Genomic DNA, 22,156 nt, shown 5'->3' with positions numbered 1-22,156 from the left:
ACAATGCTATTTTTCCTGCCGGTCTAGATATATTTTGTCTATGGTTCCAAGTCACTGCTATACCAACCAATACCAACTGATGTCAACAGCACGATGCAATTCTTTGAATTGGACTCCACAGAGAATATAGAAGTCTGTGTCTCTGTGACCGCATCAGCGCGCAGTAATCGCAAATTTGTTTCAACGTAAATATGCGTTTATCTCTGCTTACTTCTAATTCTCTTTCTCTCTGTAAATACAGACAAATCGCACTGTAAACGATGAGCGACAGCGATGACGATCGGCCGCAGTTGAGCTCGAGCACGCTTGCCGCGCTACACGAATTCCTGCTGGAGAAGGAAGAGCGAGAGAACTTGCTGAAACGTATAGCCGAGGGAGTTCGGATACCCGATACTCCCTTCGACGAGGATTGGGTGAGCGAGCGACAATGATGCGGTAGATTTTTTTAATTCCTGGAAATTGACACGCAATCGACGTTGCAGCAACTGAGCCAGTTTTGGTACAATGACGATACGATAGCAGCTTTTGTCAGAGGTGCCTTGAACTCTACGCCGGCGAATGGAAAGGTCGCCCTGGTTTCTTGTCCGACCCTTTACGGCAAACTGAAGAAAGAATGCGGCGATCGGCAAGGTGCGACTAGTACTCGCATCCAGCGGGTCAATTCTGTATCTTACGCCGTAGCGAAAATACTTCCTTGAAGTTACACCTTCGTAGATGGTTCCGGGGAGAGACTTCTTTGTGCAGTGTCGGTTAAAAAAAAAAGGGGGCTTTTAGTTGGTAGTCCAGCATATCCACAGGGTCCGGCGCCCTGTGTTGAATGCGTAAATGCATTTTTCCTACTCTCAAAGAAAACAAATAGTGAAAATGCTAAACTAACTTTCTAACTGTCCCCTTAGAAACAGAGTCGCTTAATTTCAGCATTTTCACTATATTTCAAGATACAGAAGTCACCTCCTGAATACATTGAATGATGCTAACCAAATGGTTCACGAGTATAAGACCCGGTCTACAATGAGTTGTTAATTGGAAGTCAGAACTATATGTCGGTCCTTTCGCTCAGAATGAAAAAGGATTGACGTATAGTTACGACTTCTGACTAACAACTCATTGTAGACCGGGCCTAACACACGTTATTTTAATTGCAGTCACGCTGTTCGAGTATGACAGTCGTTTCGAGATAATTGGTGAAGATTTTATTCCGTATGACTACAAGTTCCCTCTGGACGTCCCGCGGAACATGTCTGGTCAGTTCGACCTGGTTCTGGCCGACCCACCGTTCCTCTCGGAAGAGTGTTTGACCAAGACGGCAGTGACGATAAAGTTCCTCGCCAAGAAGAACATCGTGCTCTGCACAGGTGTGCGCGACGTTGTCCTTCCGGCGCGAATTTCCATTGCGGGCTGATCGATTTATGCATTTACACAAGTGTTTTGTCCCATATGTAGGTGCCGTTATGGCCGAGTTGGCGGAGAGGCTGCTGGACGTCAAAAAGTGTGACTTTGTTCCAGGTCACAAGAACAATTTGGCGAATGAATTTTGCTGCTACTCGAATTTCAGTTTTGACAAAACTCTGGTGTAAGTGTCAATGGTGTCGGAGACAGTATTGAACAAAGATATATATATATATTTTGTGATAAATACATTTAAATGTTGTTAAGTTTCGTTTGTACTCTCTCAAGAGCAGACACGAGTGAATGCCTAGGTAACTCCCTGTCGATAAATTAAACTTCACACTTTTGTTACTGTAAACAGACGGGCGGACGCATCGACATTTCTATAATTATAGGATACATTGCAAGAAGTGTCCAGACATTCCAATTGTATAATGTACAATTAATCAACTTGCACAAATATCTTTTCAAACCTATTATTAAACAAAATAGAATGTTTCTAGACGCGAAGAGCACAATTGTGGATTAGTCTTGTTGCAAAAACGTACGTACTCTTGTGACGTTCGAATTTACGCGGGCAAGACGCGGTGATTTCTTCATGTCCGGCCCGACAACTCGGCGAAGGAAAGTCCCTAGATCGCGCCAGCTAGGGCGGGGGGAGGGGAAGTCACTAGGCAGTGTCGCTTCCGCGAAAAAGTAGACACGCGATGGAAAGCGTAAATATTTACATCTCTTGAGTGTTCGTTTCGGCGTATTTTTTTTTTAATTTGTATAATCATGATAGACGGGAACATCTCGATGGAGGAGGACACGGAATTGAGGGACCTGGTGGTGCAGACCCTGGAGAGTAACGGCGTCCTCGCTAAGATACGGGTGCGTCTTCGGGCGGCTATGTTTCGCGAACAAAAAAAAAATATTCCGCGAGGGCCTCTGTAGGTTAGGCGAGTGTTTTCGGGGCGAAAACGGGGTGGAAGCTTAGTTAGGATTGTCATCCCGCGGTCGCTTTTGCTCCGTCGACCTTATCCGATCCCTTTTGTGATGTTTTGCAGGCGGAACTCAGGGCGAGCGTGTTTCTGGCACTCGAGGAACAGGACTCGGTTATGGTGAGTGTTGCTCAAGTATGCTGCGATAAGGCGAGAAAGGGGAGCTCCCTGTTTACAAATCTCCGTGTGTCCCATTAGCCGTAGGAACTTTTTATGCCTGCAAACCGAACGGGAGCATCTTGTCCGTAAGACGGGACGTTTGCTTTGCGTTGTGTTTATTTCATAAAAAGAAGGAAATAAGGAAGCTTTGTGCTATTTTTTTTTAATACTGCAAGAATCCCATACAATTCCCGTGAGAACTGAATTGCTTATGTTCCGATACTTTTTTAGATGTGAAAATGTGCTTTCTAATTCTCACAACTTTTGCGAGTTTCATGCGCGTTTAGTGTGTCGTTAATTGGGATTTATATGAAAGAAAAGCGGCGTGGCGCAGCGGGTGATTTAATAGGCGAAATACATGTTTCAGAATCCCGAGCCACTTCTCAACAAAACTGTAAAGCAGTACCTGTCTAATTCAGAAGGAAAATTATTGTTTTCCTTAGTTAGGGAGTTCCTAGAGTACTTTGGTCTCGACTACACAATATCTGTATATGATCCAGAAACATACTTCGGAAAGGAATATAACTATGTAGGGAGAAATAAATTGTGCGAAGAGTTAGGTATCGATTCAACCGAGCCATTGCTGGGGGAGATTCTCAAGAGTAGCATCAACGGTGCCTTTAATAGTTCACAGAAGGTATTTTCTTGAATTGAGTTGTAATTGTTGATTAAACTCACGGTCGAGCAATCAAGTCGGCGACTTGTTTCTTTGTTCGAGGCACATTCTGACAAAACAAAATTTGCCTTGCTAAATTAACGTGTTCCCGGCATTGCTTGCATTTTCCCGCACTTTTCGAGGCGAGGTCCCTGAAATAATAAATACATTCTCGTGGATCCTCTCTACAGAACAAATCTAGCAGCAGACACGACGAGGCGGACGAGGCCACGACAAATTTCGCAAATGCGACATTCGAAGTGTCCGTGCCGAAAATAATCCACAATGAATCCGTGTCGTCGTCAAATGATAACGATTCCTCTGAAAAATTAGAGAGCATTTCCGAGCAGAGTCCGAAGGTTCCAATAAACGTGACAATAACGGACAAGAAATGCAAAGATCCGCCGACTGGTGCCGACGTTGTAACAGACACGTCGGATTACGATAAGCATCAATCTTCTCTCAGGGAGAGTACAGTGGACACTGATGGAATTGAAGGTAACAGGAACAATAATGTAAATTTTGATAAGAGCACCGCAAATCCACACGGCACATGCACGGCGACGAGCGACGTGGCGCAGGAGACTGATAGCACCGTTACGTCTAATCAAATGAGTCCGTTAAACAAATCCGAATCCTTAATTAAGTTCGACGATACTATAGTGATCGACACGCAAGCAAATCAAAATGAGGATGTATCTAAGCAAAACAGTATAAATAGTTTGGAGCTAAGTATAGAGAATAATGTACAAAGTAAAAAACCGGTTAACGCGGGAGGCAACTTCGGCAAAACGATATATTTTGACGAGATTATCGTCGGCGGTGAGCGGAAGAACGTTAGTACAATGAATAAAGCCGAGCCTTTTCTACAAGGTTTGCCGACCATCAATCAGAAAGCCAATTCTATATTTAGCGATCTGCCACCATTAAACGGTAAAAAGGCCAACATTAACGATCTGAAGGAATTGATGGACATTGGGCTTGGTGAGTTACAAAAATGTAATCATGATAATATAAGGACTCGCGTTCTCGCATTGCCAGTCATGCACTGTGCACAAATCTCGGCGAGATATTAAAACGACGCGTTTTTACAGCTGCCGATGGCATAGATAACTACGAGGAAGACTTTGTGTCGTCTGCATCAGGTAGCGCGAACGAGCAAAGCCCCACCAAGGAGCCCGACAAGATAGACAGTCCTCTCAAGTTACGAACAATGAAAGAGGAAAAGCCTCAAAGTGCCCGTACCGAAGATTTAAGCGAAGAAATCGAGGAAATGGACGAAATCTTGAGTAGTACCTCCGTAAGTAAACTCAACTTGAATTAACGCGAACGGCGGCACTATTACAACTGCAATTGCACATATTTTTCTCCAGCATAAAATTACGTAACTATACACATAGAACCGTTATATTTTAGCTCGAAGATATAAATACGGATAAGAATATATCAAACTTTGCGACGGGTATTACCGCGGATTATACATAGAGAATGTAATTTTCACTCGTATCGCTACAGATCCTTTGTAAGAGTTCTAGCGAGTTGTTCCTCTTGTATGTAACCTTGATAAGATCGATATATCCTATCACTAGAACGCAGCGGATATCTATGCCGACTACTGTAAGAATTCAGCAACTCGCCGAGTTGAATTCATAGTTTCTGACAAAAGGCACTGCCAAGCTGTGGCTCAATACTTATAAGTTGCGCTGCAAGGGATATAACAAAAAAACAAAAAAACGTAGAAGGAAAATGTCTGAATGCGTGTTACTACAGACGATACCATATTTTTGTACGATTTGTAAAGATAAGCGACACTGAAACTGTCATAGTTTGCAATAACAATGCGTATTGTGAACAATCGTCAACTTTTTCATAGATTATCCGAGACATTGCATAATTCAGGAAAGCAATACGATCGATATACTGTCATTAATACGATATGTATTGTTTTTTTTTTAATTATTTATACACGCAAAAAGAGTATCTTCTGTCATTCTGTCGTTGGAAAAACTAACGAAACTGAAATGCGAAAAGAAACATATGTAGAAGAATATAAAATAGCAATTATACAATTATGAAATTCGCAATAATTTCCAAGTTTTTGTCTGTATTTTCATAACATTGAATACCACGAGATAAAGCATTTTATTTAACTTCAGACAGGCTACCTTCTACGTTATGTAAAAAATATACTAGTATTATATTACTCTTACAAGCATATTACACAAATGTTATGATAATTTAAATATTAAGGAGGAGTCAAAAAAGGAAGAGCACACGAGTTAATACTCGTCAATAACTTAGTTCTATTTCTTTCGATCTTCTTTTCTTTTTGTAGAGACTCTTTCTATTAGCATTTTGTCGTGTTTTTATCGAAGTATCTCTGCCCTTAATTTTATGACTGAACATTGTCCATTACCTCATTTTACATAAAGTTACTGACATGATATTGTAACAATATCAGGAAATCGTCCGTCTAGAAATGGATTGCCTAAAAAATCCATCAAATTATTTTTTCGAATGTAATGGTGCTAAGTGTTTGAAGCTAAAGTTATTTATGAGAGTTAACGTTATCTAAGAAAAAAAAACGAAGAAAAATTAGGTGCTTATATATTTTCTTGCATCCATGATTCGCAGGAAATTAGTGAAAGCTAGACTAGGATATTGATTTTTGGATAATACAGCTCGATTGAAAAAAAAAGAACGAAAAGAAAAGAAAAACGTTTAAATGCGGATATTTTGTGCCCCCCACCCCCCCATATAAGATGCAATAACTAAGTACAACTCAAGATGGATCAACTAGATGCTTGACAAATCAAAATCCTTTTGTAAAAAAATATGTATAGCCAGTCAGCTTTACGAAAAGAATTTTCATTAACAACTAGACTACGTTGTAACATTAAAATTTATGCCTGGTTCGAACGAAGGAATTCCGTCGCTCATATAATCTTTCATTCAACAAGGTTAATAGTAATTCGCCACGCGATTCGACAACTTTTCAGACGTTGATAAGTCAAGGAAATACTGTGCTCAAATATTCGCAGCATTTCTTACTGTACACTTGTATAATGCTATATTTATTATTGCTCCATTACATCTTTATAAATTGTGAATTTAAATACGAATGTTATGTTTATTTCGGTAGCAACTGCATGCGTAACGCGAGAGGAAGGGACAAATTACGTTAGCGATACAAAAACACTGATACTGATAGACTTCAATTGCATGTGTCTCATTGCGACAGGAAATATCCCGAGGCTCTTTGCGGGAAGAGTATACACGCTAAAATGCATCGTGTTTCTAGCGTCAAATTAAATTTACTATTTACCAAATTAATTTTTGGGTCTCTATTTCGTACGTAATCGGCACGCAGTGACGGATAAAAGAAATTTACACGAATCTCAAGTAGCGCCCCGCACAGCACACGATTTTCCCTTCGTCTCAGTACTGCGTAACGGAATCGCTTAGTTCGAACTGCCGTTTATCCCGACGTGTATTTAAAAAAGTGAAGGAAAACAAGAAAAAAAAAGCAGGTGTGTTCCTGACCAATCAGCGTGGTTACATTCTATTATCGACACGGCAATCTTGACGACGGGATTCAGGACTGCATTTGAACATTCCTACGCTCTGTAGAGTCTAGACGAGAGATAGATACATTCCAACATTACGCACTAAGATAGGCCGTACTTTACGTCGTTACCATTAGCACGCATGTTTACAGAATAAGTGTATCTCTCATTGTAGATTGTAAGGGTATAATTTAAGGAGCATCTTTTCTTTTGTATCTGCCGCAAGAAGCGCGCGGCTAAAGTTTCACTTGATCTTGCGGAGTGGCAGAAAGTACGCCCTCGGTGGGGTCTGTCGCGCGATACATTTCCACCTGGGCGAACTCTCGTTTAATCGTAAGGCAATTCTCGAACTATACCTTGTGCTTACGTGTCTCTTGGTTTTTCTTCTTCGCATGTTTGTAACGTAGATATATCTAGAGAATGCGTATGTAAAACCTATGGATCGTCTTTAAGGGACGCCGCCGAGAATGTAAACTGTCTCGCAACGCTTTTGAATGTATTTACTCATACCCGGGGATGAACGATATCTTCTTTTTTATATGATTGTTTGACGCAGCTTTTGTGAAAGGAACATATCCGACGCAGATTGTACGTTAAATCAAGTAACAATTTTATTGTGGAAAAATGTATGTACATATACGACACAGTAGTGTTTCAATGCACAAATTTCATGGAGAGGCAAGCTCGATAGTTTCAGGATAGATAGCCCATAGTCCATAGCTATTCATAATTCACAGTTTGAAATTTTACGAGGTATTGACAGCAACCTGCTTTACGATACTTTTTTACACGGTCGCAGATAATTATTTTGTAACCACGTTGAAACATTGGTAGCTATACCGTGCCTTTTAGTGTGTATGAAATAATTATAAAGAATGCAAATAATAATAAAAAAAAGGTACTGTGGAATTGTGGGTTTTATGAAACACCTATGTTACTTATTTATGATTTTCAAGTATAATGTAACGATATGTATTCGTGTATGTTATTTATTTTATAAAGATTTTTCTCTTTTGCAGTCGTTTTGTCTACTTTCTTTTCTAGCGCTCTAAAACCCTACAAAATCCTTACAAAAGCACACTACACAGTACGCTACCGGGTCCCTCTTGATAATTTGCAGCGTAAATAAAGGTATTTATATTGTTAAAAATGTATAAAGTGTGTCGCAGGTGAGAGCGTACCTTTCATCACCTCGCATCATGCGCTGTACTTCAATTGTATCATACGTCATTTACAACAACGCGATGGTTTTTAGATGCCCCGAGAGAAGGCTGTAGATATCGAAGTGACGTGCCTTATCGGCCATATACAAAGAATATATTTGTACAACAAATGAACACTGTACGATACTGTAATAGTGCCATTAAATTACAGAGTGGATAACAAGCAACAATATATTTCCACAAACGTATTTACATTCTGTTACGTTCTCTTTGGAGTCGTTCACTATACGTTTTCGACACAAGATTAAACGAGTCCATGTACCGGTCCATGCACATTGCCAGGCATTTCTGTGAACAAACCAACGGGAATCGATTAAATCAGGGAACGTCCTCGGCTCGATCGACAGCGGATTGCAGTGACAAGATGAACTGCGGGGAGTAAGGAAACGTCGTATTGCGAGACAAACTTGAAATCCTCAAGATGACTCGAAACCATCGTGAAACTTTCTCACTTAAATGTTCTGGCCCATTTAATCGTAAGCTACGGGAAAGCTGGGACTCGGTAAACAAAAAGGCGCGTTTCTGGCTGCGGTGAAGCTTCGAATGTTTCAAAGTATTCTTCTTTCTTTCGGCAAAGGTGGGAAGAGAAGAAAACCGCTTCGAGGCGTTTGCAGCTTGACCGCACAGTCTGACGCAACTCTTTGGGGGTTAGATTTGGCGCAGTGTACAAAATTTACCTGTTCCGAGCTGTCAAGCGAGGTGCCCGGCTTGGCTATGCACTTTTTGAAGCATTTTTCTGTCATTTTCTGCAAATACGCATAAAAGTCGGTAACTTGCAGTCAGCCGAGGCAAACCGTCGGGGGGAAAAGACGTGATAACGATACCGTGAGGAGTTCCTGGGCATTGGCGACCGCTATTTGTTGCTTCACTTGCTGCATAAGCTCGTCCCGCTGCGAACCCGACAAGCTGCCCGCCGTCAACGTGTCCATTGTTTTTTCCGGGTTTCTCGGATTGTATCTCGATTTGCGGCGATAGAGCGGATATTCGCAAAGAAAACGCTGCCCTTCGCCCGCGGAACCGCTGCCATGAACCGTACTAACCTCACCTCGCCGGTCGCGCGAACGAGACCACGTGAAGTCTGCCCGGTGCAGCACTGCAGCCCCGTTCACACGGACGAAGTCGGCCGCGGCAATTCTGGCGCACGCGCGCAGTAGCGCAAGCTTGAGCAGCTTAACCGGCCCTTAGAAAGGCTCGCGCTACCGCGCGTGCGCGGAAATTCCCACGATTCTGGGATCACTGGTCGGCTCGGTTACGCGCGGTCGAAGACTGTTATTATTGGTGGACGATCCCGCGATTGAATCCATTCCGGGGCCTCGGGGGTCGAGTCTCGCCCTTTGAAGGTCTCGCCGCGTAAGTTACTTTTGCGCGTGACCTACAAATATTCAAATTATTGATAAGAAAATGGGGAAGAGAGCAGCTATTAGGAAAAAACCTGAAAAGGTAACGGTAAACGTTCGCGAGTAATGTCGATACGCAACTTAAAGCGCTTACGTTTCTTGTAGGTACGCAAGGATTTGGAAGCTCAAGTGCAAAGGGCGAAACAAAAGTTTCTGCGTAGATTACAGCAAGTGTTGGAGGAATTTTGCGACGAGATTCGTGATTTAAGTGACTCGGGTAAGTTCACTCGGTAGAAGGAGGCATGGACCTAAAGGTTTAAAGAAAAATTTTTGATCCTGCGGGGCTGCATTCATGAAGTAAGAGTATATCACCAATTAAACGTCTATAATTCTACAACGTCTATTGCTTCGTCGTGGCCGTGTCGGCTACCGTTTATCAGGAGCCGGGCGCACATAATTAGAAGAAGACCTAAAGGTCTAGTCTGCAATACGTCGTATGTCGTCGGGTCGTAGCCGATGGTATCAATAAAAGCGAATTCGGTTGCTTGCACTAGTGCGCACTCAGTGCACGCTAAGGCTTGTTTATAGTCCTTATATTTATAGTCAGTTCTTATACTTAACTTTGTCTTAAATACATGTTCAAACCCAGTGAGAAATGATTCGTCGATCGACGTCGAAATGATGTCGAATCGACGGATCATTTCTCACTGGGAAGAGTATTTAGGCAAAAATGACCGGTGTAAACGTTGTACAGGCGATTTTTCTGGATGAGAGATATTGCAAGAGGTATTTAAGATGATCTTTAAATATAAGAATTGACTGTAAACTAAGGCTTAGTGTGCGAACTAGAGCAACCAACTGAATTCGCTACAAGAAAATTGCTTTTTTGAAAAGAATTATACCGCGACATAGCAAGCACTCTCAAAGGCTCTTTTCACGTGTAAATTTTATTGTCGAGAGTCCCTCGATTGTTATTTATCCAGTTGCTAGAACTATTATCTCGTTCACACATTTTGTATATTAGAAAGTAATGAAAACTTTAGTTAAATTAGTAATCGTAGTTTAAACCACACGAGGCTTTGTATGAGAAAGAGCTTAAGAAAATTATTTTCAGAAAAAGAGCCCGCATCTTCCCATACAAACAGTCGTAACGAGAGCACTGTGCTCGATAGCTACACATGTTATCGTTGCCGACATTTCCTAGAAATACCGCATAAGCGGTCTAGCGACGGGACACCTGCTTTTGTAAAGCAAAGCGAGGAGGAGTTGAATTTTATCCAGACTGTTTACTGGCTGAAATCCGTCACCGCCTGTGCCTCTGAAATACCAGTCGAGCAATTGCAAAAGATATTTTACAGACAGTGGAATAGACACGTTGAATGTCATAGTGAAGATACGCATACCGATGTTGAACAGTTAAGAACTGTGAATAAAAATCTACAGCAGGTATCTGAGAATACAAGAATGACAGATGATACCTTAGTAACGTCAACCCCTCTACATATTTTCACTCAAAGAACAACTTCAAATACCAAATCTCAAGAAACACCAAGTAACCATTCTCTGCCGACAAATCAGTCACCTGTCCCGTCTTTGGTACTCGAGATCTCTGACAACAGTCACAACACGACGATAGAAAACCAAGCGGAAGAAGCAGATTTCTTCAGAACTCCAGAAATAGATGTGGAGTCGATCACGAGTGCAAATCTTGATTTTAATAATCACTCTTTGAACTTGACACCGCTTGGACATCAGTCCCTTGAATTGGAAGAAGATGCAGAATGCTCGATGCAAAGCGCAACAAAAAGTGACGTCGAACGGATAAACAAGAAAAGGGTCGAAAACAAGCATATCCCCCAAAAGAGCGTCGCTGCTTTGAGCGAATTCATTTTACCGAGAGATGAATTTGTCGATATGGAAAATAATTTCAACGGAGAGTGCTCCACCCCAGAGCAAAGGCAAAATGAATTAACCGATACGGTGCTGGAATCCAACGGCATTCCGAATACAAGTTTTGTTGTAACTCCACAAAACGTCTCTCCGCCTGTTAACAACACATATTGTGGACTTGCAATAGATGACAATAGCTCTTGTCGGAGCGATATCGACCCTGAAAATCTGCGCGAGGACAGCGCGTATAGTACAGCACACAACAATACATTTACTTACAACACCGCAGCAGAAAGCAGATCTACCGCTGGTAATAAGCGCTTATCGAACATCGAACGTAAAACGCCACCTCGCAAAAAGAAGACAATGTACGAGACAGAGATCTCTTTGACTAACGTGACATTCGACGGCACTCTTAAGAGTTTGACGGTAACTCCAAGAAGTGTCTCTCAAATATCAATTTATAACAATATTTTTATAAATTTTATAACGAATTCCGAATTACAGATCGTCAGTAGTTACGATGAACGGATGAACTCCGAAAATTTGGAAGATGATGCAGTGGCAGCGAAAACTAGCGGCAATAAATGCACACCGAACGTCGAGCATTGTCATGCAACGGCCTGTGCTCCCGTAATACAACAAGTTGCACCAGTAACACCAGACACTAATATCAAACACCATTACAATTTGCGAGCTCAAAGAAACAGGGGAATTAGGGGAATTAGCAAAGAGAAAGAGGCTCCTACTACAACAAGAGGACCGAAAAAGCGTAAATCGGAACGAGCACGGAATCTAGCAGAGAAAGAAAACGAAAGTGCAAACAAAATGATTTCTACCGACTCGTTGGACTTGATTCCAGAGTTGCCACCTGTAGATCAGATAATTATCAAATCGATTAAAACAATTCTCTCGACACTTTGCGACAATAGAACAGCGAAGGAATACATAATAAAAAAACGGTTGACACAATCGCGCAATTATTGGAAAGGTAGCTTTGAAGAGGAAGCTGTAAACGCGGTGTTGAATATATCTGATATTTTTACAATAGAGAAGAAGCCCAACATATGCATAAAAGAAATTGTGACACCAATCATTAAAACGTTGAATGAGACAATGACAACGTATACACGATTCAACAAGATGTACGATAAAAATGAGGTGTGTGTGTATATATTACAACTCGGAAAAAATATATATGCATAAACAAAATATATAATTAAATTACATATATTTTATATATTTTGTATATACAATATATATATGATTAGAAATGTTTTAAAGTTATCTAAAATAGAATAGCAATAACTATGCAATACAGTAATACAATAAATTATTTTCTAGACAACTATGGACCACATATGGACATGTCGCGTAGAAATAATTCTGGAGTTTTGTAATTCATTGCCGATATGCGTCAATATGACCGACTACTTGATAACGAGACTAAAATCACTTCAGTCTATGCTGATGGACGAGAGGAAAGTTCGAAACCCCGATATGATACATCAAATGCATATTGTATTTTACACGTTAAATATCACTCTACAAAAATATCGTACAATTATGTCGAGCCATCGAAGATCTCGACCTGCGGAGAACACATCGTGTGTCGCGGATCTATGCAAAATACGTTACATTGACAAGGAACTTGAACATACAGGTTTAGACCTGGTTGCTACGGAGAAGCGATGGTTAAATGTTTTGGAAAACAGTAAGGTAGTTTTCACGGAAACTTTCCTACCATACAGTGAAAAGTCATCTTCGCTAGTCCATATGTTAGTTTCGTAATCTAGCACGAGGATAACAAAATTTGTAATGTTGAAAGTTCAAAATATGCAATATTAGGAGTAACCTTTTAATCAGTTATGTACCTACATTACGTTTTTTCATTTCGTATATTTTCATATATACAAAAGTTTTACAAACATAACAGAAAGTATTTATCTAACTTAAACAGAAAGTATTTATCTAACTTCACTGTTTAAATTCTACTATATTCGTAGTTGCTTTAAGTATTAAAAGCTACATAAAATAATATTAAAATAAATATTGAAATTTTGTACTGATACGAAATAAATCCATTATAATTCGACGAGTTAAATTCCTTCCTTCCTAATGGATCTTCCGTTTTTATTAAGTTCTCTGTAAACCAACCGCATAAAGATCGCGAGTCCTGAGATAGTAGATTGATATTGGCATTTAGTAAAGTCTGTAGTGGACATATATCTGTGCAGTTTGGTAATTGCAGAAGGATCATCGTGTCGTCCATACTCGCGTAATAATTAATCTGAAATGATTTCAATATTGTTTGAAATTATTAGCGATAGCTGGAGCATTTTTAAATAATAATAGATAATAATAAACACCTGTAAATTGAATGGTTGTAAAAATTAAATATTCCAAATAATAAGTAGAGTAAAGAAATGAAATATTACCTTTATTCCGTAAGCATTCGTGTCGTTATCGAAATATAATTCGAATATCAACGCAGCTGCTTCGTTAGGAATGTGAGGCGACCAGAGATTAAGATTCTTCAGAACCCCGACGATATTTCTTGCGTCACCACTATACAACATCATTTTTCGTTCTTTTGGTATATCACCTATTATATACCGTAACGAGTTACTGATAATCTCTCCTACAAAGATTCCACCGTTTAACTGCCTCTGCAGAGGAGTCGCCGAAAGAAGATCGTACTCCAGCAAGGTGACGTTGTACATTGTATCATCGGAAAACACGTCCTTGGCCCAATTGGGTAACATATTGTTTCGATCCGCCTAATAATTTTAATTATTATATATATGTGTACACTAATAGAATATAATTAACAAAAATATATATTTTGTTAATAGTTCTCAAGATTAGTTTTCAAAATTTGTAAGAGAAAAAAGGGAGAGTTTATGGATCTCTTCTTTTGAAGGGACTTGAATTTACCAAGAGGTTTGATTACTTTAATTTAATTTTTGCAGACTTACCATTGTTTCTAAAGTGGCATACAAGAGAGCCACGTCCGATGGGGTGCTTATATCTCTTTTAGTGTATTCAGACAGATGATCGAACAAAGATTCATATTGTGCTAGCATTTGTTTTGTTTTGGTTGTTTCTAATATTTGGTTCATCTGTGAAATAAAATTCGGACACAGAGAACCCAGCATCAATGTATCCTCTTTCAGCTTTGCATATTCTGCAAGAATTTATCAATGTTATATGTAAGAGAAGAAATATAATTTGTACAATACTACAATTAGTTTGAATACATCGTTTAATTAAAATTGTGTACTTTATATACTGTGTCTGATTGATTCCATAAAACAATATTGTGAAATATACTTTGAGGAAGTATAGTAGAAAATAATTTTGAGGATTGTATACATTTGGGAAAATTATAATATCCTGCATTAAATAGATATAATCCTATTCCTTACCATATGGTATCGGTTGCCAATTTAAGTTATTATTCCACATTTGACTTTTTGCTGGCGGCCACAAGCCGGCATGAACAAGCTGAGCCGATAAGATCGACGAGGAATGCTGTGTCGTACGTGTTTTCATAATTTCGGACATATATATATCGCCTAGAAATTCCTTGTAAATCTCGCGTAAATGCGCTCCAAAAGCGTACATATTCTGTTCTGCATTCTATTCAATCAAAAAAAGACATGATAATAATTATAATTTATTTCTGAGTGGATACAACCCTAGTAGCACAGTACATTGAATAAACATTGGTTAAACATTGGCCCAATATTTGGTTGTGTTGGGCCAACGTTTAGCCAATGCACTGTGCTATTAGGAAAGTGTGTAAATCAAAATCAACTGAATCTTCTATCGATGTCAAGTTAGAAGATTAATTACTACACGTACCAGGGGCATGTTCATCGTGGCGGAAATAAAGGATTCGTACGATAAAGTTTCCGGGAGGCTGATTTCATTCGTTTCTATGTCGCCTTCCCAAGGCGTGTACAACTTACGCGCGAACAGCTGCGATCACATCACAATGATTATCATATATTTCTTAAATGTTAATTTACGCTTAAAATAAGATATGTACTTACAACATGCACTAATTTTAAGTCTGGTACAGCTAAACTGGGAAGTATGCAGATGTATAATGTGAGCACGATGCTGACAAAATGTAGGCCGGCTATTTCACTCATCTTTTCCTGAGGAAAAACAATACAATACAATACAAAGACGAACAGGGTTGGGAAGTCTTTTTCTTCTTCTTTATATAGCGTCTGCCTTCTTTAGAAGAACAATATGAAATTAAAGCAAATACATTTGGTCTTAACACTCATCTGTAGGACACAACACTCACAACACTCACAACAATAAATCGCAATCACGCTTCCCCAACCGATCTACTAGAGCGACTCTTCTAGACACAGTGTTGGGATTGTTGGGAAGTAACTTCCCAGATAGCACAGATCCCAGTCAGAGTTTGATCGACGTCGAAACGATATCGTATCGACATCGAAACCGTCCTATTGACGTCGATTCGACTTCGTTTCGACGTCGATCGACAAGTCACTTATCGCTGGGTTGATGGACGTCCATTGGATGTTCGCGACCAGACACCCATACAGCACAAACCTTGCAGTTACATTGCAGCTACATTACAGCAATGTTGCAATATTGTAGCAATGTAACTGCAACACTAGAATTGAACACTTCGTTCCAGTTCTGTTCAGTAAAAGTTTTCTCTACCAGTCCCACGTAGCAAAAACGGAACGGAATGTCGTATCAATCGAAGGTAAATGTATTTGATGTGTCGATATTTCGTTATTTTGATGCGACTAAAGCAATAAAGCCCGTATCATACTACGGTTTGAGATTAGATTGAAATTCGACCAATTAAAGTAAAAGTCACTGAACTTGAGATTAGTAAACTTTACTCTGATTGGTCACATTTAATTCTAATTTCAATGTCAATCCGTAGTCTAATACGGGCTTTACATATACATAATTTGTGTAATTATCTTGCCGATAACATTGTTGTACTTTGAAATACTGAATTGTAAGAATAAAATATATTTTGTGTAACCAGGTTCCGTTCTGTTTTTGCTAGATGCGTAGAAAAAACTTTTACGTAACGGAACCATGGAACGAACCGCTCAATTCTAGTGAAGAAAAATCCTGTCATTTTATCAACTTTAATGTAAGACTGAATAATTACTTAACAGGTAAAGGTCCAAATCGTTTGTCAACAATAATGTATGATAACATGATATGAAGAATTTCTCGACTGCTATCAAGGCAGACGATATAAGAATCTCGTTGTCTCTATATTACATACTTCTAAATTTAAAATAAAAGAAAGTTATGAATTCTAAGTATCCGGATTCTTCAATATACATAAAATTAAAAAAAATTTTTTTGTGCTAAAACACGTTTTCAACACAGCTCAAACGAAGAAGAAATTGTCATACATAATGCTTCAAAAGCCAGAGACGGTAAAAATCCATTTCTTGTAAGCTCCTAAGTGTTATACTTTTATCGACGACTTTTCATGCAAACAATTTATTGTAATTTATTTGAAAATGTGTTTTAGCACACAGAAAATTTTTCAAAATTTTATTGTGTGTATTGAAGAATCTGGATACTTAGAATTCATATAACTTTGTTTTATTTTAAATTTAGAAGTGTGTAAATATAGAGACAGAACGAGAGAAATATGTCACGTTTGTGATATTATGCGAGTGGTCATCTAACTCCAGATAAGAATTTTCCTCTATGTTTCCGTCCACATCCGCAAAGACAGCCGGTCTGCCGTGACGCTTCCGAAACCACGACCACTTGTATCCGCAGCTGACTGATAAGCACAGATCCGTGTTATCAGAGCATACAAGTTAATTACGTTAGACATGCAGCTAAAATGCCGACGATCCGTATACTCTCGTCTTCCTTTTCTCGTCATTACGATAGAATTTAGTTAGCAATATTTAGTACAAGTTTCTGTACATCGCTAGATTATATTGTAAATTATTTCGAAATGTGAATATAATTCCCTTTTTTAGTTTTTTATTTTATATACGTATATAATGATATTAATATTTGTTTACTCTCACTCCTGACACAATTTATTCATACATAAAGAACCTAATAATTAATTACACTCGAATTATTATAGTGTTGACAAGAGTTAATAAATATATACCCAGTGAGAAATGATTCGTCGATCGATGTCGAAATGATGTCGAATCGACATCGATCGACGAATCATTTTTTACTGGGTAAATGTCAACTTTAGAAATAAATATCTAAAAGAAACAACGAGCTAGAATTTAAGAAATTATATTGCAAGAAAACTGACAAACCGAAACATTTCGTGTGACACTCATATTCGTACTTTTTTGTCTATTCTCAATTTAATCAATACACTTTTGATGAATACTTGCTTTGTCGACTCTTGGTCCTTCGTTTTAAACGGAAAACTGAACAAACACTGACACAGCGATGCAACTTTAGAGCTTACCTCTCGACTTTACGTCTACTGATTATCTTACCGTACTACCTGATCTCATTTGTACAATGATAACAATCAGTGGCTTCGCCGTCTAGAGAGCTAGTTAAGTATATTCGGCAATTAGGTAAACAGGCATTACGTCAAATTAGTTTATTTAGACGTGAACATGAAAATTTAATATTTCATATACGTGAAAATTTAATAAAAGAGTTATGATTAATTCATATGTTAATTTAATGTTCAAATAAATGTTTAAGCATATATGTATTATTATTTAATAAAGCTCGATGATGTGCAATAATATTAAAATGTTTTTATATAACATAGAATTTATATTTAAGACACTTCTGTCGTCGACAATATTTCCGCGAAATGCAAAACCGTTCAAACACTTGCAGCTTTGATAAAAATCATACGCTTGGCTCGTGATCTTGATAATTATTAACATCCTGAATGCAGAGTGTATGCACAGTTTTCTCAAGAATGTATAAAATTTCGATGCTTCTAAAAAAATCTCATTGCACCGATAAATTTATTTATATCAATAAATAATTAACACTTTGCAATCTAGGATAATTATATTAAGATATCAAGTTGAAATTTTATCAATTAAAGTATTGTTAATAATATGACACTTAATAAAAATAAATTATACAATTAACCATTTTTACAAGCTTCAATTCTTTATATATGTGCAGTAATCTACATATCGATATTTATGTGTTTAATTAATCTATAGGCTAACATATGTTATGTGGTGTTTTGTAAACCATGCATCTCGCACGTGATACATGCGATCGTATCATTCATAGTAAGCATAAAGAAGCGTGATCGTCGGCGACGATACATGTTAATTACGGTATCACGACGATAGTGCCACTCCGCAGTGTGTTTTACGAAAGGTAATGATAAGTCGCAGCGAAGGTCAACGTCGGAAAATAATTTTGGTATTAAGAATTAGTCATTTCCGATAACACCGTCTGCGTATCGCAACAGCACTTTATCGCGAAAATGTAAGTTCCGATCGATATTTCGTCGATTTGCGTTAATTGATATATATATATTATTGGCAAAAATTGCAATATTAATATGATTCTATAAACAAAACAAGTAAAGAAAAATAGTAGTGGTATATTTATACAATTTGACATCCAATCTTTATGTAAGATAATGATGTAAATAACCAATTTTTGTTCTATGGGAATATGAATTAAAATATGTCACCATTATTCAAAATATCAGACACATTCACGTCTTAAATATATTTTGAATATTATAAAAGCAATCACGGATCGTTCATTAATTACGCTCGTTGTTTAAGCGATAGCATCTGCGGTGGTAAAACTACACATTATCGCCGATATATCAAACGCGAAATCGGATACTAATTGATTCTTCAAATATTTTGAATTATATGTTTTATTATAATTTATTTTGATTATAATCAGCGGAAGGATTATGAAATCAGAGTAAATAAATGTGAGACAGCAAAAAGGTTGTTTTTACTCATTGTCAGAATAACTCTCGAAGAAAGGAGAGAATATCGGGAGCTTATCCTATCGGAGAATCTTATCTAATAAGTCAATTGCGAACATGCCAATACATACAATTATTTTGACTACAACATTAGACTACAAATATTGTGCAATGCCAAATCGCTCAGGTATAACAACTAAGCCGCTTAGACGAACGATATCGTCAGAACAGTACCTGGAAAAGCCGGAAAGATATTAAAAGCACGAGTCACTCCATCGGGTATCCCCGATTTGCATAACTGTAAGTGATTCTTCCGCTTCCAATATTATTTTCGCGAAACGTCATCTATACCAAATCGCCTGTGATTTAAGATCGTTAAAAAAAACTGCTGCTACTTGGTTATTTTTGTCGCGGAAAGGGGATTAATTAGTCGAATCTAGAAAAATATATACAAATGTACAAATCTAAATGTAAATGTATATTCAAATAGAACAAAAGTGCGGCTATTTTTAACACTTAAAAATTTCATAACAGCTATCGAGCATTGATATGTATAATACATACGTCACTTTTTTTGTATTTGTGCATTCGATTCGTGATACGGTGTTCTAAAAACAGCCTCGGCATATCATTAATTATGTTAATTATGTATAAAGACCGTTATCGAGTTACGACGCGAATGGCGGATTGACGCGAATAGATTAACAAAGATGAACTGACGTACTTTATCTTTACGTGCATCTTTCAAATTGAAAACACTCTTTCTTAACAGAGTTAGTTGGAAAGATATTACGAAAAATATTCCCGCAATCTGGATGAAGGCATATTTTTCGCAATAAGTTTTTCCAAGTATAAATTACTAGCCAGTTGTGGTCGAATAATATTATTTGTCTGTCATTTAATTACTGTGGCGAAGAAGAAAATTATTACTTGTGATCCTTTCTTAAATTTTGTGCGTGGCGATATATTGCTATTAATATCTGAAAAAATTATTTGCGAGAATTCATTTGTGAGAATCTCGCTGAAATTGTTTTATCTTTCGAATCTTTAATGAAGTTGTTTCAAGCCAAATTATTGTGATTGTTATCTCATGCGCATGTTGGCGCATGTAATTTCTACGATAAATCACGTGAATGCGAATTATCTACATCTTTCAATTACAGTATACAAATTGTTTCACCATTTGCGAACACACGAATGCATTTAAGAATAAGAAGAAAATTATGTTTATGATAAATTATTTCTTTTCATTAATTATTCCAAATTGTTAGAGAAATTATTTTATTGAAATCGTTGGCAAAGTGTGTTTTAGATTTGGATTTAATTAGACAAAATAATATGGCTTGTATTATCGTAATTATAAGCTATCCATTGCTAGCTAAATTTGTATATACCTATAGTTAGATAGGGCTTACGTTACGAAGAAAATAATTAGAACATTGATAATTGCAATATTTGACACACTTTTCGTGACAACTATTTATTTGTATTTTTATTTAGATTTTTTTAAACAAATTTTTCTCTTTTGACTATTGTATTAGTATGTCTTTATACGATAACTTTTTACAAATAACATTGGAATATAGCTAATGGTCTTTTGACTTCTATATAAACGCATTGATTAACTAGTATATACGTTCATGGGTCGTAATTATCTTTTTGTTACGGTCTACACTTGTGCATATTTATACGAGGACACGTACATTATCTCAAAATTATTCTCTACTGCGTTTGCGACCTAGTTTGACGATAGGAAAATACCACGTATTTTACAAATATCTCACAAGTTTTCGAAATATTGCTTTCAGAGATTTTTCCATGTACGTTTGAGAATGTGAAGATTGTTGAAAATTGCATCCATAGGCAATCACTGCATTACGTAACAAGAGTAATTTTTTGTTTTATGTTTTGCGCCTTTTATTACTCAGCGCATACAGCCTTTTTTTCTTCAATAATCCCTTTTAATTTGATAATTATGGCTTCGCAATTATTGTGTAGCGATTCAGTATATGTAATTTATTCGATGAGTTATAAATATTATTAACTATTTAATTCTTATTAATTTAATTATTGAATATGATTTGAACCTATAAATATTTTTCAACATTATTAGCATGATCTTTTAACCCTTACAGAAATGTAATGAGTAATGACTGGGCCTGAAAGAAGCACCGAATAATTATTAGAGTTCAGCACTTGAATCATTAGAAATTACTGATGTACGTACAGTAATTTTCTAGTAATTATTTCGCTTACACTTCTGTAAGGAAATACTTATGTTATGTACGTTATTACGTATGTTGCTGTGTAAGTAACAATACTTTGATGCAATTTTCACATTCTCAAACGTATGTATAATGAACAAAATTATGAATCGTTATGATTGCGTTATGTAACGTCAATTGCATTTTATAACAATCTTCATATGAGCGAAGGAAACTGAAAATAAAATTATATAAATGCTGTGTGACGTGTTTTTTACGCACGCGTATTTCACGCATTATATAATATTGGATAATTGATTCTTAAGGCGTTAACAATTGTGGTGTTATATAATAATTATTTCTAAATTTGTAATAAAATTATATCTTGATTATCGGTGAAAAATACATTTACAGCATTATTTACACTTAACTGGATATTCGCATTCGCGATATTTTAAGAAATGCATCATAGCATAATTATACAAGGATTTTCTCAAATTATAAAAATATTCCATTTACTCGGCATTCCCAGGACATTCGTGAGATTTCTGCGAAATATGCGTCGATTCATTCAATTCTTTTGACGCATCTTTTTCCTCGCTGCTCGCGTAATTAATTCACGGCGGAATGTGCTGTGACGGAAAGTCCTACGGTCTCTCGTAAATCCCCCGCCGTATTCTCGTGCGTAATACAGTATACCTAATACTAAAAAAAAACTTAAATTCTCAGAGGTAAGCTTAGTATTAATCAAGAAATAGAATTATTATGTAATTTTAGAAATGTAAAAAAAGTGGAATGAACTTCT

General features: G+C 37.4%; 5 protein-coding genes across 17 annotated transcripts; 3 read left to right on the top strand and 2 right to left on the bottom strand.

Moving 5' to 3' along the window:
* Positions 1 to 41: 41 nt before the first annotated feature.
* Positions 42 to 1,653, top strand: LOC105560154 (N(6)-adenine-specific DNA methyltransferase 2). Of its 3 annotated transcripts, none has more exons than XM_012009021.1 (5): positions 42 to 163; positions 242 to 413; positions 495 to 630; positions 1,146 to 1,355; positions 1,444 to 1,653. In XM_012009021.1, the coding sequence occupies exons 2-5, from the start codon at positions 261 to 263 to the stop codon at positions 1,575 to 1,577; spliced, it is 633 nt and encodes a 210-aa protein (XP_011864411.1). In that variant the 5' UTR covers positions 42 to 163; positions 242 to 260; the 3' UTR covers positions 1,578 to 1,653. The 3 variants fall into 3 exon arrangements, with proteins under 3 accessions (XP_011864411.1, XP_011864409.1, XP_011864410.1); XM_012009019.1 differs by having other exon boundaries at positions 43 to 163; positions 483 to 630; XM_012009020.1 differs by having other exon boundaries at positions 49 to 132; positions 483 to 630.
* Positions 1,654 to 2,062: 409 nt separating this feature from the next.
* LOC105560152 (FGFR1 oncogene partner-like) lies at positions 2,063 to 7,770 on the top strand. 2 transcript variants are annotated; one of them, XM_012009017.1, is made up of 7 exons: positions 2,063 to 2,262; positions 2,439 to 2,492; positions 2,899 to 3,168; positions 3,378 to 3,684; positions 4,060 to 4,170; positions 4,281 to 4,486; positions 4,603 to 7,770. In XM_012009017.1, exons 1-7 carry the CDS (start codon positions 2,167 to 2,169, stop codon positions 4,669 to 4,671), a joined length of 1,113 nt encoding a protein of 370 aa, XP_011864407.1. In that variant the 5' UTR covers positions 2,063 to 2,166; the 3' UTR covers positions 4,672 to 7,770. The 2 variants fall into 2 exon arrangements, with proteins under 2 accessions (XP_011864407.1, XP_011864406.1); XM_012009016.1 differs by having other exon boundaries at positions 3,378 to 4,170.
* A 362-nt stretch (positions 7,771 to 8,132) lies between these two features.
* On the bottom strand, positions 8,133 to 9,096 carry LOC105560153 (mitochondrial import inner membrane translocase subunit Tim13). Its single transcript, XM_012009018.1, has 3 exons — positions 8,800 to 9,096; positions 8,653 to 8,721; positions 8,133 to 8,263 (listed from the first exon to the last, which is right to left on the bottom strand). Exons 1-3 carry the CDS (start codon positions 8,902 to 8,904, stop codon positions 8,165 to 8,167), a joined length of 273 nt encoding a protein of 90 aa, XP_011864408.1. The 5' UTR covers positions 8,905 to 9,096; the 3' UTR covers positions 8,133 to 8,164.
* Positions 9,097 to 9,122: 26 nt separating this feature from the next.
* On the top strand, positions 9,123 to 13,002 carry LOC105560151. 2 transcript variants are annotated; one of them, XM_012009015.1, is made up of 5 exons: positions 9,123 to 9,415; positions 9,478 to 9,589; positions 10,427 to 11,631; positions 11,710 to 12,363; positions 12,547 to 13,002. In XM_012009015.1, the coding sequence occupies exons 1-5, from the start codon at positions 9,377 to 9,379 to the stop codon at positions 12,991 to 12,993; spliced, it is 2,457 nt and encodes an 818-aa protein (XP_011864405.1). In that variant the 5' UTR covers positions 9,123 to 9,376; the 3' UTR covers positions 12,994 to 13,002. The 2 variants fall into 2 exon arrangements, with proteins under 2 accessions (XP_011864405.1, XP_011864404.1); XM_012009014.1 differs by having other exon boundaries at positions 10,427 to 12,363.
* Positions 13,003 to 13,046: 44 nt separating this feature from the next.
* Positions 13,047 to 17,727, bottom strand: LOC105560150 (venom acid phosphatase Acph-1-like). 9 transcript variants are annotated; one of them, XM_012009005.1, is made up of 7 exons: positions 17,523 to 17,665; positions 15,261 to 15,368; positions 15,070 to 15,186; positions 14,631 to 14,844; positions 14,181 to 14,389; positions 13,641 to 13,982; positions 13,047 to 13,492 (listed from the first exon to the last, which is right to left on the bottom strand). In XM_012009005.1, the coding sequence occupies exons 1-7, from the start codon at positions 17,544 to 17,546 to the stop codon at positions 13,214 to 13,216; spliced, it is 1,293 nt and encodes a 430-aa protein (XP_011864395.1). In that variant the 5' UTR covers positions 17,547 to 17,665; the 3' UTR covers positions 13,047 to 13,213. The 9 variants fall into 9 exon arrangements, with proteins under 9 accessions (XP_011864395.1, XP_011864402.1, XP_011864400.1 ...); XM_012009012.1 differs by lacking the exon at positions 17,523 to 17,665 and adding an exon at positions 17,712 to 17,727 and having other exon boundaries at positions 13,082 to 13,492; XM_012009010.1 differs by lacking the exon at positions 17,523 to 17,665 and adding an exon at positions 17,681 to 17,701 and having other exon boundaries at positions 13,082 to 13,492.
* Positions 17,728 to 22,156: the final 4,429 nt, after the last annotated feature.

The sequence above is a fragment of the Vollenhovia emeryi genome, unplaced genomic scaffold (assembly GCF_000949405.1).
Source record: "Vollenhovia emeryi isolate VEMERY1.0 unplaced genomic scaffold, V.emery_V1.0 DF939241.1, whole genome shotgun sequence".
Classification (NCBI taxonomy): Eukaryota; Metazoa; Arthropoda; class Insecta; order Hymenoptera; family Formicidae; genus Vollenhovia; species Vollenhovia emeryi.
The sequence above is the reverse complement of the archived record's forward strand: the minus strand, read 5'-3'. Positions and strand labels throughout refer to the sequence as shown.

Coding starts and splice junctions, on each gene's coding strand:
- LOC105560154 (XM_012009019.1), top strand. CDS start 261: ATGAGCGACAGCGATGACGATCGGCCGCAGTTGAGCTCGAGCACGCTT. Junction 631..1,145: donor AGAATGCGGCGATCGGCAAG/GTGCGACTAGTA, acceptor TTTTAATTGCAG/TCACGCTGTTCGAGTATGAC. Junction 1,356..1,443: donor GAACATCGTGCTCTGCACAG/GTGTGCGCGACG, acceptor TCCCATATGTAG/GTGCCGTTATGGCCGAGTTG.
- LOC105560152 (XM_012009016.1), top strand. CDS start 2,167: ATGATAGACGGGAACATCTCGATGGAGGAGGACACGGAATTGAGGGAC. Junction 2,493..2,898: donor AGGAACAGGACTCGGTTATG/GTGAGTGTTGCT, acceptor TACATGTTTCAG/AATCCCGAGCCACTTCTCAA. Junction 4,171..4,280: donor ATTGATGGACATTGGGCTTG/GTGAGTTACAAA, acceptor GCGTTTTTACAG/CTGCCGATGGCATAGATAAC.
- LOC105560153 (XM_012009018.1), bottom strand. CDS start 8,904: ATGGACACGTTGACGGCGGGCAGCTTGTCGGGTTCGCAGCGGGACGAG. Junction 8,722..8,799: donor ATGCCCAGGAACTCCTCACG/GTATCGTTATCA, acceptor GCGTATTTGCAG/AAAATGACAGAAAAATGCTT. Junction 8,264..8,652: donor CGCTTGACAGCTCGGAACAG/GTAAATTTTGTA, acceptor GTTTGTTCACAG/AAATGCCTGGCAATGTGCAT.
- LOC105560151 (XM_012009014.1), top strand. CDS start 9,377: ATGGGGAAGAGAGCAGCTATTAGGAAAAAACCTGAAAAG. Junction 9,416..9,477: donor TTAGGAAAAAACCTGAAAAG/GTAACGGTAAAC, acceptor CGTTTCTTGTAG/GTACGCAAGGATTTGGAAGC. Junction 9,590..10,426: donor TCGTGATTTAAGTGACTCGG/GTAAGTTCACTC, acceptor AATTATTTTCAG/AAAAAGAGCCCGCATCTTCC.
- LOC105560150 (XM_012009005.1), bottom strand. CDS start 17,546: ATGAGTGTCACACGAAATGTTTCG. Junction 14,845..15,069: donor CCACGATGAACATGCCCCTG/GTACGTGTAGTA, acceptor TTGATTGAATAG/AATGCAGAACAGAATATGTA. Junction 13,983..14,180: donor ATGCCACTTTAGAAACAATG/GTAAGTCTGCAA, acceptor TAAAATTATTAG/GCGGATCGAAACAATATGTT.